Source organism: Mastomys coucha, unplaced genomic scaffold (genome assembly GCF_008632895.1).
Source record: "Mastomys coucha isolate ucsf_1 unplaced genomic scaffold, UCSF_Mcou_1 pScaffold7, whole genome shotgun sequence".
NCBI lineage: Eukaryota > Metazoa > Chordata > Mammalia > Rodentia > Muridae > Mastomys > Mastomys coucha.
The window spans coordinates 18,649,754-18,665,565 of record NW_022196913.1 but is presented as its reverse complement, the minus strand read 5'-3'; the positions used below and the strand labels follow the sequence as shown (position 1 = coordinate 18,665,565).

General features: G+C 38.6%; 1 protein-coding gene across 5 annotated transcripts in view; it reads left to right on the top strand.

The window, feature by feature from the left end:
• Hecw1 (HECT, C2 and WW domain containing E3 ubiquitin protein ligase 1) overlaps window positions 1–15,812 on the top strand; it is a 361,630-nt gene that overhangs the window by 278,669 nt on the left and 67,149 nt on the right. For all 5 annotated transcript variants that reach the window (XM_031359678.1, XM_031359677.1, XM_031359674.1 and 2 more), the window contains 6 exons: window positions 2,201–2,306; window positions 4,366–4,462; window positions 11,543–11,626; window positions 12,550–12,659; window positions 13,763–13,883; window positions 14,818–14,931. In XM_031359678.1, the coding sequence (XP_031215538.1) occupies window positions 2,201–2,306; window positions 4,366–4,462; window positions 11,543–11,626; window positions 12,550–12,659; window positions 13,763–13,883; window positions 14,818–14,931 (632 nt within the window). The remainder of the gene's footprint in view (window positions 1–2,200; window positions 2,307–4,365; window positions 4,463–11,542; window positions 11,627–12,549; window positions 12,660–13,762; window positions 13,884–14,817; window positions 14,932–15,812) is intronic.

Here is a 15,812-nt window from a genome sequence, read left to right as displayed (position 1 = left end):
TGGAGGGGAAACTGGGAATGGAGAAATTTACATGTAAATAAAGAAAATATCTAATAAAAAAAAGAATCATGAATCATGGACTAATAATTGACAGAGAAATGGAAAGGAAAAAAGAACCATGCCCTGTGAATACTCCATCCCCTGGTTTTACCTTTTCCTGCTTATGATTACTTTCTGCTGAGCAATGAAAGTCTTCTGCCTTTCTGAAGATTCATATTCATTACTTTTCTAAATTCATTCGGCTTCTTAAACTTTTCAGTCTGGGTTAATTTTCCCAGTAAGTTCAGAAGTAAGCACCATTTTTCTCTGAAGCATGCCTAAAACACTAATTCTCCATGGAGTCAGGAATAGGAGTAAGCCCTTTCTGTTTAAAAGCTTTATTCATCTCAACAAAACTCACCAAGTTACTCCTTGGGAATGAGACAAAAGGGTTTTCCTAAAGTCAGGTCCCCCAGTCTTCTGTAGCTCAAATTTCAGATGTATCTATTTCTACAATTTCTGTCTATAACTCATTACTTAATCCACACACAGGTGATCATCAAGAATTCTCTCATCACTATGTATAAAACATACATTAATATAAACTGGAATAATTCCCTCCAAAGAAAACCCCATATCATTTCAGTTTCAGACAAGTTTTTACATGTTTATTAATTGGTGAATAAAATATGGAGACTAATACTGGATAATCTACTAAAAAAAACTTCATTCACTGCTGTGAGTTGTGTCCGCTTGCTTGAGATTAGTGTGCTGCAGCAGATCCAGCTCGGAAGGTGGGTTTCTAACTACACCAGCAGAGCAGAGTTCAGTGCTAAGCGCAAAGTCCACCAATGTGGCAAAACAATCTAATTCTTGTCTCTCAAATAAGCTACAGGCAACGGGAAGCACCAGAAGGGAAAAATGATGGGTTCACAGCCTAAATAGAAGAGAAGCGGAGTACTGTGGTCAGACACTGACTGGCAGCAGCACACTTTTGTATACTAGGGATATTGTTTATGTCACTACAGAGTATAGAAGTAGGACTTATTCTATGAGGAGCAGGACCTTTGTGACTAGAATTTAATCCCTTACTAAGTATCATAACTAGGTTCTTTTCAAATTTTTTAAATATATTAAGGCTTACTTATCATACTTTTCAAGTTTTACAGTATAGCTGATATATCTGGTAAATATTCCAAAGTGGAAAGTCTATACTGTCTTGGTCTCTCTGTTTGGTTGGTTGGTTGGTTGGTTGGTTGGTTGGTTGGTTGGTTGGTTGACTTGCTTTGGTTTTCAGGCAGGGTCTCACCCAAGTAACCTGGACTGGTTGAGAACTAGGCTAGCCTCAAACTTCTTATTCCCTGCTTCTATTTCCAGACATCTAAGATTACAACAATGTACCACAGTGCTGGACACTAAGGCCTTAAGAGACAACATATACGTGGACTCATGATAGAAAAATTACTACTATGTTCTAGATCTTATGAGCTTTATTAATTTTCAAAATTGACCTATGTTTCAATTAATCATCATAAGTATGGGTGTTAGGCTAAGCAAAGATATTTATCACAGGAGATTTTGCCAAAATTTCCAACACAAACAGTGCAGTCTGGTAGTAGGGTTTTATACAAACACTTTACAGTCAACTATTAGTTATAATCCTGGTTCTCTCTCCCACAATTGAAAACACTGGATAAATTTATATCTTGAAACCCTAGATTTTATATGTGTAAATTGAATATAATAATTTTATTTGGTAAAAAAATGTGGTAATAATGATACAATGTAGAAAGAAACCAGAGCCATCATTGGAATAATAGATGCTAAACCAAAAGGGCTATTTGAGGATGGTCAACACTACCTAAAGAGCAGGTGCATCCCACATCACTATTGAAGTTCAATACCAACTGTCTGAAAAGAAAACCATAGATTTGTGTTTCTACTAATGCTTATATAGATTTATTTCTCTAATGTTTCCGGTCAGTACACTGATTCATGACATTTGGCCCAATCACTTTTACAAAATGGCACACCCAACATTCCACTTACTCAATTTTTTAAAAATTTGCTTGGTTTTCGTCACTTTAAAGGTTTTAACATTGTTTTCTGAATCTAGGTAATACCAAGATACTTTAACTTTCATGCAGAAAAGAAAATGATTCTCAAAGAAAATCTGTAATTGATGGCAGATTTGCAATCCTACATTTCTATTTTAAATTAGGCCTCAGAAGTCTCTAGAAACAGAGGAGCATCTTTGCTGGCCAGACCAGGACACAGCCTAATAGCTGCTATTCGAAGCCAACATCAACATGAGTCCTTGCCACTGGGTATGTATTCTAAGTCATTGAGCCTATAGCAACCCAATGCTTAAAGCACTGCTGTCTGTACTGTGAACTCTTCAACAGTCCTACATATTCTTTCTCTTCTTTTCTTTTGAGACAGGTTCTCACAGAGTACATTTAGCTCTCCTAAGACATTTTATATAGACTAGGCTATCTTAAAACAAATAAGATTGATTCTACTCTCTACTCTAAGGTTAAGAGTGTGCACCCCCATGCCTGGCCTCTCCTCTTTCATGACACATCATAACTTTTCTCTCATCCTCCTCATCTCCATTAGTCCTTTCTTCTATAGATCCTCTTGCTCTTTTTTCCATTCTAGTAAATGGTCAATTAAACTCAGAAAGAAAAAACAGGATTTAAGTGAAATAATTGATTCATTTTCTTGTTGCTGTATGCAAGGTTTTGCATTGTTTGTTGGTTTATTTGTTTACTATTGTTATCTACCATTAATCAATATCTCCATATTATAATTTTTTGCAACATGGTCACACTAAGTTGCTAAGGCTAGATTTAAACATTCTCTATAGCCCAGGCAGGCACTGAATCAAGATCTATCTGCCTTAGATTTCTGAGTAGGCTTCAGATAATAAACCTCTGCCACAACACCCAGCTACATGTAGGTGTTGTTTTTTAATATGGTGATTTTAATTTATCTTTAAGAATTTTATACCTGTATACAATGTGTTTTAATCATTATTTTCCTACCAGTCTCCTCCAACTCCTCCTAGTCCCCCCTCTATTTTTAACCCACCATGTTCCATTAGTGCTGCCCATATACACATAGGTATAGGGCTATCTACTGGTGAATTTGTAAACTACCAAAGGACACACTACAGAGAAAAAATGACTCTCCCTCTGCTATCAACCACCAAGTGCTAATAACTTTTCAGCTAGGGATAGGGCATCAGGTGCCCCTCCACATACATGCTATGTGGACTGGCTTGGTTTTATGCAGTTCTTGTGTAGGTAACTATAGCTGTTGTGTGCTCGTAAGTAAAATAGCCCTGTCATATCCAGAAGACATTGTTTTGTCACAGTCCTCCCTAACCTGACTCTAAGAATCTTTCTGCCCTATTTTCTTTTGTGTATACTGAACCTAGAGAGGAGGGAGTGTGCTGCAGTGGTCACATTTAGGGCTGCTTACTCCACAGTCACCTACTCTCTACATTTTGACTAGTTATAAGTATCTGCAGGAACCACTATCCACTGAGCAAAGAAGCTTTGCTCATGAGCGTCTAAAGTTGCACTCCTCTGTGGATATAAAGATAAATATAAAAAATGTAGTCTGAAACTTTGCCTATTTATCAGCATAATAGTGGTTGGTTCTCCCCCAAGCCTACGATCTTCCCAGCTATAGTTCTTAATCAGGTTTAGAGTACCAGACTTGGGATCCTTCCTGCAGAGCAGATCCTAAATCAGATTTAAAAAGGGTTGATGACCCTCTGTTACATGAATGCCATCACTGTACCAATGGGAATTCTTGATTGACAGCTGGATACAATGGTAGTTCTTTGTAGTCTTTAGTCTATGCTTCTCTTTCCACTCTGTGTAGGAGGAAAGCTTGCACAGTCATTATTCCCAATCTCAACTATTAAATTCCAAAGCACTTGTATTAAACAGAATGAGGTGAGAGTAAATAATGTTTATTTTCATCCCTGTGAATGGAAAGTCAACATAAAGCCATAGCAGCAAGGGTCCAACACTCAGAAACGGCTTTCCTTGAATTCACAAAGGATTTTTTGTCATAATAACGTTGGAAAAGAACTATAAATACAGATGTCCTCACAGGAGAGCTGTGCTGATCTTCATCTTCCATCTAAACACAGATGAAATAGCCCTATCCTGATATTTGCAGATAACCACTCAGATCCAATTCACTTTTACTCATATCTTTTAAGATAATAATGCTATCGTGTCCTGTTTTTACACAGGAGCTTGGCTTTCTTGAGACTACTTCAAATGATTACATTATTGCCTATTATCCAGTGGGCATTTTATGGTCATCTTCCTCAACCACCACTATGCATTTTCTTTTCTGTTTCAGCATACAATGACAAGATTGTGGCATTTCTTCGCCAGCCAAACATTTTTGAAATGCTACAAGAACGTCAGCCAAGCTTGGCAAGAAACCACACACTCAGGTAGGATTCATCTTCCAACCCTAAAGTGCTTGATCTTTCCAGGTTTTGTTTTTGTTTTCCAGGTTGTAAAGTAACATATGGAGAGGGGCCAGTGAGGCTTATGACACCTTTCACCCTGTGTATAAGTTTTAGATTGAGTACTAAAAAGGAAGGTTCCCGTGTTCTAGAAAGTTTCTCAGAGAAGGTAGTCCTATCAAGTTACATAATGTTAACATTATTTCCACTGACTTGGAGAAAAACAGACAGGAAACAACATAGATTTTTATAAACATTAGTTATATAAAGCACTATCTAAATTATTTTTAGTCTTGAAATACAATTGTTTCATTGCTAAAACAATTAGGTAACAACCTTCAAAAATAAGCAAACACTAAGTATTATGTGTATGCTGACTATTTAAATCCTAGTATATGTGAGTCATGTTAAACAATTTTTGTTCCTCTTTCTGTTTTTATTGTTTTATTTATTTACATTCCAAAGGTTGTCCTGCCTTCTCAGTCACCCCTCCAAAAGTTCTTCATCCCATCCTCCATCCCCTTTGCCTCTGAGAGGGTGCCCCCCCATCCATCCCAATCACTCTCCCCACCTCACTTTCTCTGGGGCTTCAAGTCTCTACAAGATTAAGCACAAACTCTCTCACTAAGGCCAGACAAGGCAATCCTCTACTACATATGTGCCTGCGGCCACAGATCAGCCCATGTATGCTCTTTGGTTGGTGGTTTAGTCTCTGGGAGCTCCTAGGGGTGTGGGTCAGTTTATACTGTTGGTCTTTCTATGGGGTTTCCATCCCCCTCAGCTCCTTCAGTCCTTCCCCTAACTCTTCCATAGGGTCCCTGACTTCAGTCTAATGGTTGACTGTATGTATCTTCATTTATCTCAATCACTTGATGATAGAGCCTCTCAGAGAACAGCTATGCTAAGCTTCTATCTTCTCACATCCTCATCATTGAATTTATCTTAATTTTCAGAAGTTTCTGCCCTCTGGCTGAAGAAAATAAGTCTTTATAATGCAAGAGGGGCCTTCCATCTTTCATAGCATTCTCAAAGATAATATTTGGGTAATATAAGATTTTAATATAATTACATCATTTTACTCTTCCATTTCCTCTTTTTGATATATCCTTTCTTGCTCTTTTTCAGCCTTATTTTTCATTATTTCTTGTTATATATATATATATATATATATATATGTATATATATATATGTATATATATATGTATATATATATTCATAAATACAACCTGTTCAGTCTGTACAGTGTTTCTTGTTCAGGGTTGATGATTTGGCACTGTTCAATCAACTGCTTCTCTTCCCTGGGGAATAGTTGTGCTAGGCTTCTCCTGCTCTAAGCATCCCTTAATTACCTGTAGGCCTTTATCTGGATTGAGGCACTGATGTCATCTCATGAGTAAGCTCATGTTTAGGTGAGATTTTATGGGTGTGGCACTGAACAATCCAAGAAGACACTTACAGCAATCTTACAGCAATCTCCCTGTTCCTCTAGCTCCTGCAGTCTTTTCACCCACTCTACTGCAATGATCTCTGAGCCTTAGTTACAAGGAGTTGTTGTGTTGTAAATGTATCAGTTGGGACTGAGTTCTAAAGTCTGTGTTTTGGTTGGTTGTGATTTTCTGTAATAGTTTCTGCCTGTTACAAAGAGTAGTTACTTTGATGAAAGGTGAGGATTGCATTTATCTGTGGTACAAAGATAAATTTATAATGCAGTTAGGGATAATACTGGTTTAGTAAAGTGGTAGTTTTAGACTATACTCAAGAATCTGTGATTTCATAAACCCTGCCTGGTTAGCTAGGTTTCCAGTTACATAAGTATGTAATGGCAATTAGTGACAGAAAAGAGACCACGGATTGAAAGAAAGCAAGGAGGGGTTTGAAACAAGACAAGGGAAGGGGGAAATTATATAACTATATGATAATCTTAAAAATAATAATAACTTAAAAATTTTTGGATTTTGCACTCCAGCAACAATTAGCCAACTTTTCTAGCAATACTCACCCACAAATGTCATTGTATATGTTCACAGTAACTAAGTATGCATTACAAAATTATTTTCAGATATATTTTAAAAGAAAAAGCTAACTAGTAAAATTGTAATGTTGTCAGCCAAACATTACACAGAGCTCGAGGAATCCTGCAGAAGAGGCAGAGGAAGGGTTATAGGAGCCAGAGGAGTCAATTCTTTGAGTTTCCTTGTAGTATCCTCCACCCCTCTGGCTAATACAATCCTTCTTCCCCTTCTTTGCTCACTCTCACCCCAGGAATTGGCCCTTTTAACTGGTTTCTGCCATCACTAAGGATATGCAGTGCTAGGAACCTCAAATAAGAGGCAGGGGGAGGGGGAAAAGAACATGTAACATTTGTCTTTCTGGCTCTGCATTACCTCACTCAATATGATCTTTTCTAGTTCCAATTATTTACATAAAAAAATCAAGGCTTTATCTTTCTTTAAAGCTAAACAGTATTCTATATTGTATATGTATCACATCCTCCTTAGCCGTGTGTCAGCTGAAGGACAGTAGGCTGTGTCCATTTCCTAGCTATTGTAAATAAGCAGATATGGACATGACTAAGTATCAGAGGAGCAGGGTGTCTAGTCAAGGCATGGTATATAGCTGGGTCATAGGGTGGGTTCATTTTTACCTTTCCGGGAATTCTACACATGATTTCAAGGGTGCTGGCCTAGTTTTCGATTGACCAACAGTGGATAAAAGTTTACATTTCCTCATGGCCCCTCCAGCATTTGTTGTTAGTTATTTTCTTGATCTGTGCCATTCTGGCTGGGGTAAGATGAAATTTCATAGTTGTTTTTTAAGGAACTCTGACCAAGTCAAAAGTAGCTCTGGCAGGCCTTGCCCTTCTCCCTAGTTCCCTCTCTCTTCCTTGCTAAAAACTATTAGATTTCATTCCTAAAGCTAGCTACCAAGGTCTACACACTTGGGCTGACTGCCAAGATCCCGCTATCAAAGTATTGAAGTCCAGCAGTCAAAACATTCTTTGGCTCATCTAATTAACATTCCCAACTAAAAATTAAACACCATACCCTAACATGGAATTTCCCCTTTTACTTTTATAAACTGCCATTGTATGGGTCACATCTGTCTCCTCTCTATTCAAAGACAGTCCTTTGTCCTCTAGGACAAATATGCCTTCCCCTCTCTCTCCTTTCCTCCCCTTCCCTCTCATCTTCTACCTCCTGTTCTTTTTACTTATTTTCTGCCCTCTGTCCCTCTGTCAAATAAATCTCCTTTTCTTCTGAGAACTTGGTCATGGGGGCCCTGGGCCTATAATAATCTCTTAGAATTTTGATTACCAATTTCCCTTATTGCTAGGATGATAGCAATTTTAAAAGACATTCCTTGTCCATATCTTTCTTCTTTTGAGAATTTTTTTTCATTTTTTATTAGATATTTTCTTTTTTTACATGTCATATGATATCTCCTTTCTCGGTTTCCCCTCCAAAAAAAGAAAAAATAAAATAAAATAAAATAAAACCCTGTTCCCTCCCATCTTCCCCTGTTCACCAACCCACCCTCTACCACTTACTGGCCCTGGAATTCCCCTACACTGGGGCACAGAACCTTCACAGGGTCAAGGAACTCTCCTGCTCTTGATGACCGACTTGGCCATCCTCTGCTATTCATATGCTGCTGGAGCCATTGGTCCCACCATGTGTACTCTTTGGTTGGTGGTTTAGTCCCTGGGAGCTCTGAGGGTACTCATTAGTTCATATTGTTGTTCATCCTAAGGGGTTGCAAACTCTTCAGCTCCTTTGGTCCTTTCTCTAGCTCCTTCACTGGGGACCCTGTACTCAGTCCAATGGATGGCTGTGAGCCTCTACTTCTGTACTAGTTGGGTACTGTCAGAGCCTCTCAGGAGACAGCTATATCAGGCTCCTGTCAGCCAGCACTTGCCGGCATCCACAATAGTGTCTGGATTTGATGATTGAATATGGGAAGGATTCTCAGGTGGAGCAGTCTCTGGATTGTCCTTCCTTTAGTCTCTGCTCCATAGTTTGTCTCTGAAACTCCTTCCATGGGTATTCTTTTCCCCCTTTTAAGAAAGAACAAAGTATCCACACTTTGGTCTTCCTTCCTCTTGAGTTTCTTGTAATTTGTGGATTGTACTTTGTGTATTCTGATCTTCTGGGCTAATATCCACTTATCAGAGAGTACATGCCATGTGTGTTCTTTTGTGATTGGGCTACCTCACTCAGGATGATATTCTCCAGATCCATTCATTCCCTAAGAATTTCATAAATTCATTGTTTTTAATAGCTGAGTAGTACTCCATTGTGTAGATGTGCCATATTTTCTGTATTCCAGGCTCATGTTTTAAATGGGTCATTTGGGGTTTTTTTTACCAATTAAGTTCTTTACAGATTCTAATATTGATCCTTGATCAGATATATATTTGTCAAAGGTTCTCTCCCATTCTGTGGGCTTCCTCTTCACCCCATTGATTGTCCCAGCATGTTTTCCTCTTGTTGAGCAGATCCTAAATTCAAGTATACACCTGTTGGTTACCACCAAGATATGAGTGACACATGGGCCTACTGTGTACCCTTAGGGTTATCATGGCATGAAGGTTGTTGTGGTTTGTAGGCATCATAGCTGCGTAGGACTGTTAGTCACTTCCCTCCTTTGGAAGCTTGCATGGTGCCTTCTGGTTGCTCTCCTTTTTTAGAAGCTTTCAGGTCAGATCCATCTCAGAGTTCTCTAGTCCCTGTTTCTTACATGCCTGGTGTCTTCAGCAACAGAAGTTTACCTTACACCTCTGCAGAGGAACCAAGGGCAGTAGCAATAGCCTATAATATTTTGGGAGACTTTTGGAAAATCCTGACCAACAACTCAAACAAGGGCTTCTATGCCTTGTTGGAGAGGGCAGTGTTATATGGTCTTTGGCTCTTGGAGGGGGTATTGTCAGTCCAGATGAATAAATTCCACTTAAACTATATATGCATATTCATGCACTGACTTACTTACATGTATTATAGGTATTTTTAGGTAAAGAGTTAAGGAGCTGGGCTTCTGTTACTCTCTAAAAAGTATGTAGACCAGCCTATTTTATTTTCCAAACCCAGTTAGAAAAGCCACAATGAACATCCCCATGTTTTACTTATAGCAATTACTGCAGTAGTATTTTATCTCAAATGAGGTTGGATCCCAAGATCATGTCCTTATTCAACAACGTCTTGAATATTTTAAAGACCCCCAAAGATTTCCCTTACCTTTAAAAAGTATCTATTCTACAATAATAATTAGAGAAAAAAGTCTTCAGTATTAAAGGGAGTGGGGATTCATGGGATGTATTTGAGGGGAGAGAGAAAGTGGTAGAAATGGTATAAGTACAGTACTCATATATAAAATTCTCAAAAGAAGAAGTTAATAAAAGCTTAATGTTGAGTGTTGTGCTGTAAACAGCTAAGAAAGAGACTCAGCCTACATGTTCATCAATAGGTGAATGGATAAAGGAAAGCTAATACATACATACAACAGAATTATATTTGGCCATAAAGAAGAAATAGAAACATCACATTGAAAGAAAATGAATAGACCTGGAAGTTATTTTAAGCAAAAGAAACCAGATTCTTAAGACAAATACTGAATATTTTCTTCATATACAGATTCTGAATCTTAAGTTTTAGATTTGTGTGTGGAAAGGGCTCATTTACATACTATCAGGCTTCAGGATTATGTTGTTATAACATGAAATGGACCTAAATATCCATTCACCTGTTGATGAGCACTTGTTTTACTACCACTTTGGGGATATTAGGAAAGAAGTCATTTTGTAGAATGATACTGAGTAAGGCTCTGTCTTCTGAACCACACTGTACACCTTCATAAGATCAGCTGTGTCGACTTGCCAGAGTCCATCACACATTATACTGCTGACATACCTACCAAGACAGATACATCCAGTCACTTCTCCCAGTCATTTGCATGCAATTCTGCCCTAATGCATGTGGCCTCAGGGTTTCAGAGAGGGCCTTGAATATATAGGGTAGGGAAAACTTCACTTACTTAGGGGAAGGAGACTTCATTTATTAGTCTGTAGGGAAAACATCACCCATGCTTCCAGGGCAGCTGTTATGGGGTCTCCCATGGTCCTGCAGGCAACCCCTTACTCATGATGCATAAGTAAGACCAATAGATATAATAATTAACTATGAAAAAAAGCTTAAGTAAAATGTCCATATGTTTGGAGTCAGTGTCAGAGAGAGAACAACATTGCACTGGCAGTAGTCCATTGTTGGGGTAAACCAAGTGAAGGGTATATGTGATATCTTCATATTTTCATTTTTAATTATTTTTAATTGTGCCTCACCTGATATAAAAATACAAATTTTAATTAGAAATGTAAATATTTAAAAATAGAGCAATCTTTACATGTTCCCCAAATTTATCTGCAAAAAGGCAAATTTAACTCATTTAAAGCATTTATATATAGGGTGATTACTGAAGGTAGTGGTATTGCTGCAATCAGGAAAGAAAATTGAAAAATCAATTTGAGCAAAATCAATACTCCTTACCTTAGACAAACTTGTAATTTTCCAGATTAGACTTAGACATCAGAATGGGCAACCTACAACTAAACCAAGGCAGATTGACATCTATGCTTTGACTAAACCTGGATGTCCTGGTCATTCTAAAGCTCTAAGGCTGCCTCTGCTCCCATTGTGGCATTATACATTTTCTATCAGGCAGGAAGATTTCCCTAGAGACAGTCTTCACTTTGTCCTCTCATGGCTTCCGATATACCTTGAGCCAAGAGAGGTCTTTTTACAGTTCCCCTCTAACTTTACTGTGGTCTTCTCTATCTCAAGCAGACTCTGACTTTGCTATACTCAACTTCAGAATATGTGTGAGTCTCAGAGGGAGCCATCCCTTGCAAAGCATCCTAGGAATTAGAAGACGACCATTGAGTATTATGAAATGCACCGGATATTGGGGGAATGCTGTTAGCCCTGTTTCAAGAAAGGATAAAAATAAAATGATTTATTCATTCCTTAGCTTTTGAGTTGATCTGTAATTCATGTTTTCTTTTCAATTTTACTCTAGGGAGAAAATCCATTATATTCGGACAGAGGGCAATCATGGGCTTGAGAAATTGTCCTGTGATGCAGATCTAGTCATTTTGCTGAGGTAAAAGGTTGGACCTGAGACCTTCTTGAAAAGCTACAGTGGAGAGGTTGGAGAAGGAATTGAAGCCAGCCTGAAACACTTTCCATTTGCTCTAGAAGATCATAAAAGCAGAGATTCTGACCTTGATTGGCAGCACTTGCTGTGCATCCTTATTGTTAGATGTACAACTAGAGCATTAGGAGCTGTTATGAGTAGTTTTATGTTACCACCTTTGCTCCTGGATCTGAGACTGCACTACCAGCCCCCACCTGGCTTCCCTTTAGTTCTACCCACCTTTCGCTCCAGGAGGCAATGCAACCAGCCTCTCCCAGCTTCCCTTGAATCTGAGAATAAAAGACACATGCACAGTTTGTTTCTTTACAACTTGCCTTCTTGGCACAATTGTTGGGTGTTGATATCTCCCTCCTGGAAAAGCATACCCTTACCAATTTATTATTTCCATCTCCACACCTTCCCTAAACTTTAGTGGCTAGTCCCACCTATCCCCTTTCAAACATCCCTGGTCACCCACCTACAGTAGTAGCCACAGGCCCCAGCTCTCCTCTCCCACCCCACCCTCACTCCCAACTCCCAAACCTCACATAGTTGCTTCATTCTTCTTCCTCCAAACCACAACAGTAAAAACTCGCTCTCCTTCCTTTTGTCTGCCTTTTCCTCTCCTGGGACCCAGAAGGCCTGCCCATACCTTCCACCCAGCAATTGGTCCAGGTTTTCTTTATTGACAAATCAAGAACCAATTGGGGAACAGGACCTTTGCATCAGAACTGCCCCCTTCTTCTTAATGGAGACTTTGTTTTTGCACTAATAAAGGGTTAAAGAACCAGAGGATTTGCAAGTGGGGATTCTAAGTGCTCTTTCAAAGTCTGTATATACTTCCTCATGGGGAGACAGACAACTAACTTTCCTCTTTTTAACCTTTACAGTCTCTTTGAAGAAGAGATCATGTCCTATGTTCCCCTGCAATCTGCCTTCCACCCTGGATATAGCTTCTCTCCCCGCTGTTCACCCTGTTCCTCACCTCAGAACTCCCCAGGTAACTTGGAATTCTGGCCTGTCCTCTGTGTTTTCACCAACTGAAATGTGTGTGTGTGTGTGTGTGTGTGTGTGTGTGTGTGTGTGTGTGTTCTCTCCCTCCACCCATCCTAATCAAAAGTACACTGTAAATCAGGTATTGACAAACTAAGCTGTTGATTGTTTTTATAGTTTCCCCAAGCTACAGTGAGACTTGTTTATATTTCTAAATGATTGAGAAAGAAAATGAGATATATTCTAATAACTATCACAATATAGCCTACTGAGATAACAGGAGTGTGTCATCATGCCCAACTGAACAATAAAATAAAACCTCAGCATATATGCTGAGGAATGACAGTAGGAAAATACTAAAAAGTGTTTGTCTTCTGTAATAATTCATATCATGCAATAGTCTCCAAGCTAAGCTGAGGTGTTCAGGCAGTGTTCATTGACATCACATGCCATGACAACATGCACAGGGCAAAGAATACATGTAGTGTGTTCAGACCAAAATTGCAATAAAGTTGTATGGAGTGCAGGAGAGTTCTGCCAGATGCTCTGAGAACTCATTTGGTTTTGAATTAATTTTTGGTTATTATGTGTTATCCCACAGCCTCCACAATCAGTTACACAGTTCATGAAATGTTGATATAATATAAACCCCTAAATGCATAAGTTCTAGCATATAAGCATGTTTCTCCTCTCAGCATGAGTATCAATACAGAAGAATGAAACATTACACATGCTAAGGTCTTGTGTCATTCTGCATTCAGTCATTTCTCAATGTCAACTTATAAGAAAACTTTTATTTAGTTTGTTTTATCTTAATACTTCTAATTACCCAAGAAATGAGCAAGTCAAGGAAATTATCATGGAAGTGCTTTTACTAGAAACACACTTGAATAAATAAAGTGGAAAATATACACATTCCAATCAGGATCCAGTTTTCTCCTTGCTGTTTTGCTTCTGTTTAATATAAAAGTTATTGTGTGGTGGCAATGAATGGGATTTCTTAAAGCTGGTCACTAAGGCTAGGGACATGCTTCCATGGCTCTGCTGTTACCATGCACAGTTGTTCTTGAATGAAAAGTCATGACAATCACCATGTGCTTCTCTCTACAGGTTTACAGAGAGCCAGCGCAAGAGCCCCTTCACCATACCGAAGGGATTTTGAAGCTAAGCTCCGCAATTTCTACCGAAAACTGGAAGCCAAAGGATTTGGACAGGGTCCAGGTAAAATTAAGTGAGTACTGGGCCCTAAATTAAGGGAATTACCTTTTTATCTATTTACTTTTTGTATCCTGAACATTGGATATATTAATATGGTATCACTACGGCCTGAAAGGGTTGACTAGGAAAATTAGAAAATTGGAGAAGAAAAAGAATAATGTGCAAGTAATTGGAAGGGTGAAGACAGGGAAGCTGATGAAAAGGAGAAAGAATTATAGATTTAATACAAAGAGGTACATAGCATCAACAACAGAGTTTTCCAGAAAGCAGAGACCCTTAACCCAAGCTAAAATCCTATATTTCCATTCATGTAAGAGTTATCAAGGCAATTTTTGTGAACTCTTTGCAACTTTGCAGTGAAGTCCAAGTAAAAACAGTGTTATCTTACTCATGTGTTCATTATTTTAATTGAAAAACTGAGCTCAAATTTAAAATCCTAACTTAAGATACCTCCTAGCCAGAGGCCCTTGCCCTGTGAAGGTTCTGCGCCCCAGTGTAGGGGAATGCCAGGGCCCATAAGTGGGAGAATGTGGGGTGGCAAGCATGGGGAGGAGGGAGGCAACAGGGGTTTGTTCTTGTTGTTTTTGGTTGCTTGTTTTTTGGAGGGGAAACTGGGAAAGGAGAAATCATATGACATGTAAATAAAGAAAATATCTAATAAAAAAAAAGATATCTCCTAGGCTAAGGCACTTGATACCACTTAACAAAACAATAATTTTAAATACAGTTTGGTTTGTCAAATGATAAGCATACATGTGTTCTTTGAGTGCTAGCATTTTGAATGTGTCAAGCCCAGTACCAAACTGACAGAACCTCTGTCTTCTCTTTTCCTCTCTCATTAGAAGCTAATGAGTGAATTTATAATAATGAGTATTCATGATTGATATACAACAGTGCTCAGTACCCTGATGTCACTGCTTCCATTCACCATGACTTTTTATTCTCAGGCTCATCATCCGTCGAGACCACTTGTTGGAAGGGACCTTCAATCAGGTGATGGCATACTCCCGGAAGGAGCTCCAGAGAAACAAGCTCTACATCACCTTTGTTGGAGAGGAGGGGTAAGGCACTAGATGCTTCATACAAATCAGTATGGGGAAATCAAATCGTAGGAATGCGAGGCAATGTCTCTCAGGAAAGAATAGAGTGGCTACAAACCATTGGCCTAAAGTGGCTCTAAGCATAAACTCTTAGTAAACTTTCCTCTCCCCAGGCATTCTCAAGCTTTAGGCTTCTTTTTCTTTAAAGAAAAAGAGAAAAGAAAAATTCTGAGTTACTGGCATGTCCCAAAGTCTGAGATCCCAAGACCAAAGTATAATATAAATTAAAATCTTGAACAATTGAACATTTACTTTATAGGTGGTGTACGTTTCTGAGAATGAAAAAAAACAAAACAAAACAAAACTCTTCACCCCAAAAATGCATATATCAAATTACATACCATTGTTTTCATGTGCTTTCTGTGACTTCATTAATTACCTATGTGTGCAATTCAACTACCTTAAAGGCAAATTAAATTGACTTGTACGCTTGTATGAATACACACACACATACACACACACACTTTTGTAGGAAGTTTTCTTATGCTCCCACAGCAAACCCTGTTTACAAGGGGCCAGCTGTGTGTTTTATCTTATAGATACTTGATAGTTGAAAGGGAGAAAGTTTAAATACAATCGCCATAAGGAGTTCATTTGTAGGCATTTGGTTAAAAAGTGCCACAAAACCAACATTGTCTTCTATAAATTGATACTTCTACTTGGAGTTCACTGCAAAGATGAAAAAGACTGTTCACTGCTTCTCAGACCCTATACCCGAAAGTCCTCACTAGGATCTGGATTAAAAACTATCATAAAACTGAACTTCCTGTCTCCTGAGAGGCTCTGACAGTACCCAACTAATACAGAAGTAGAGGCTCACAACTGTCCATTGGATGAGTACA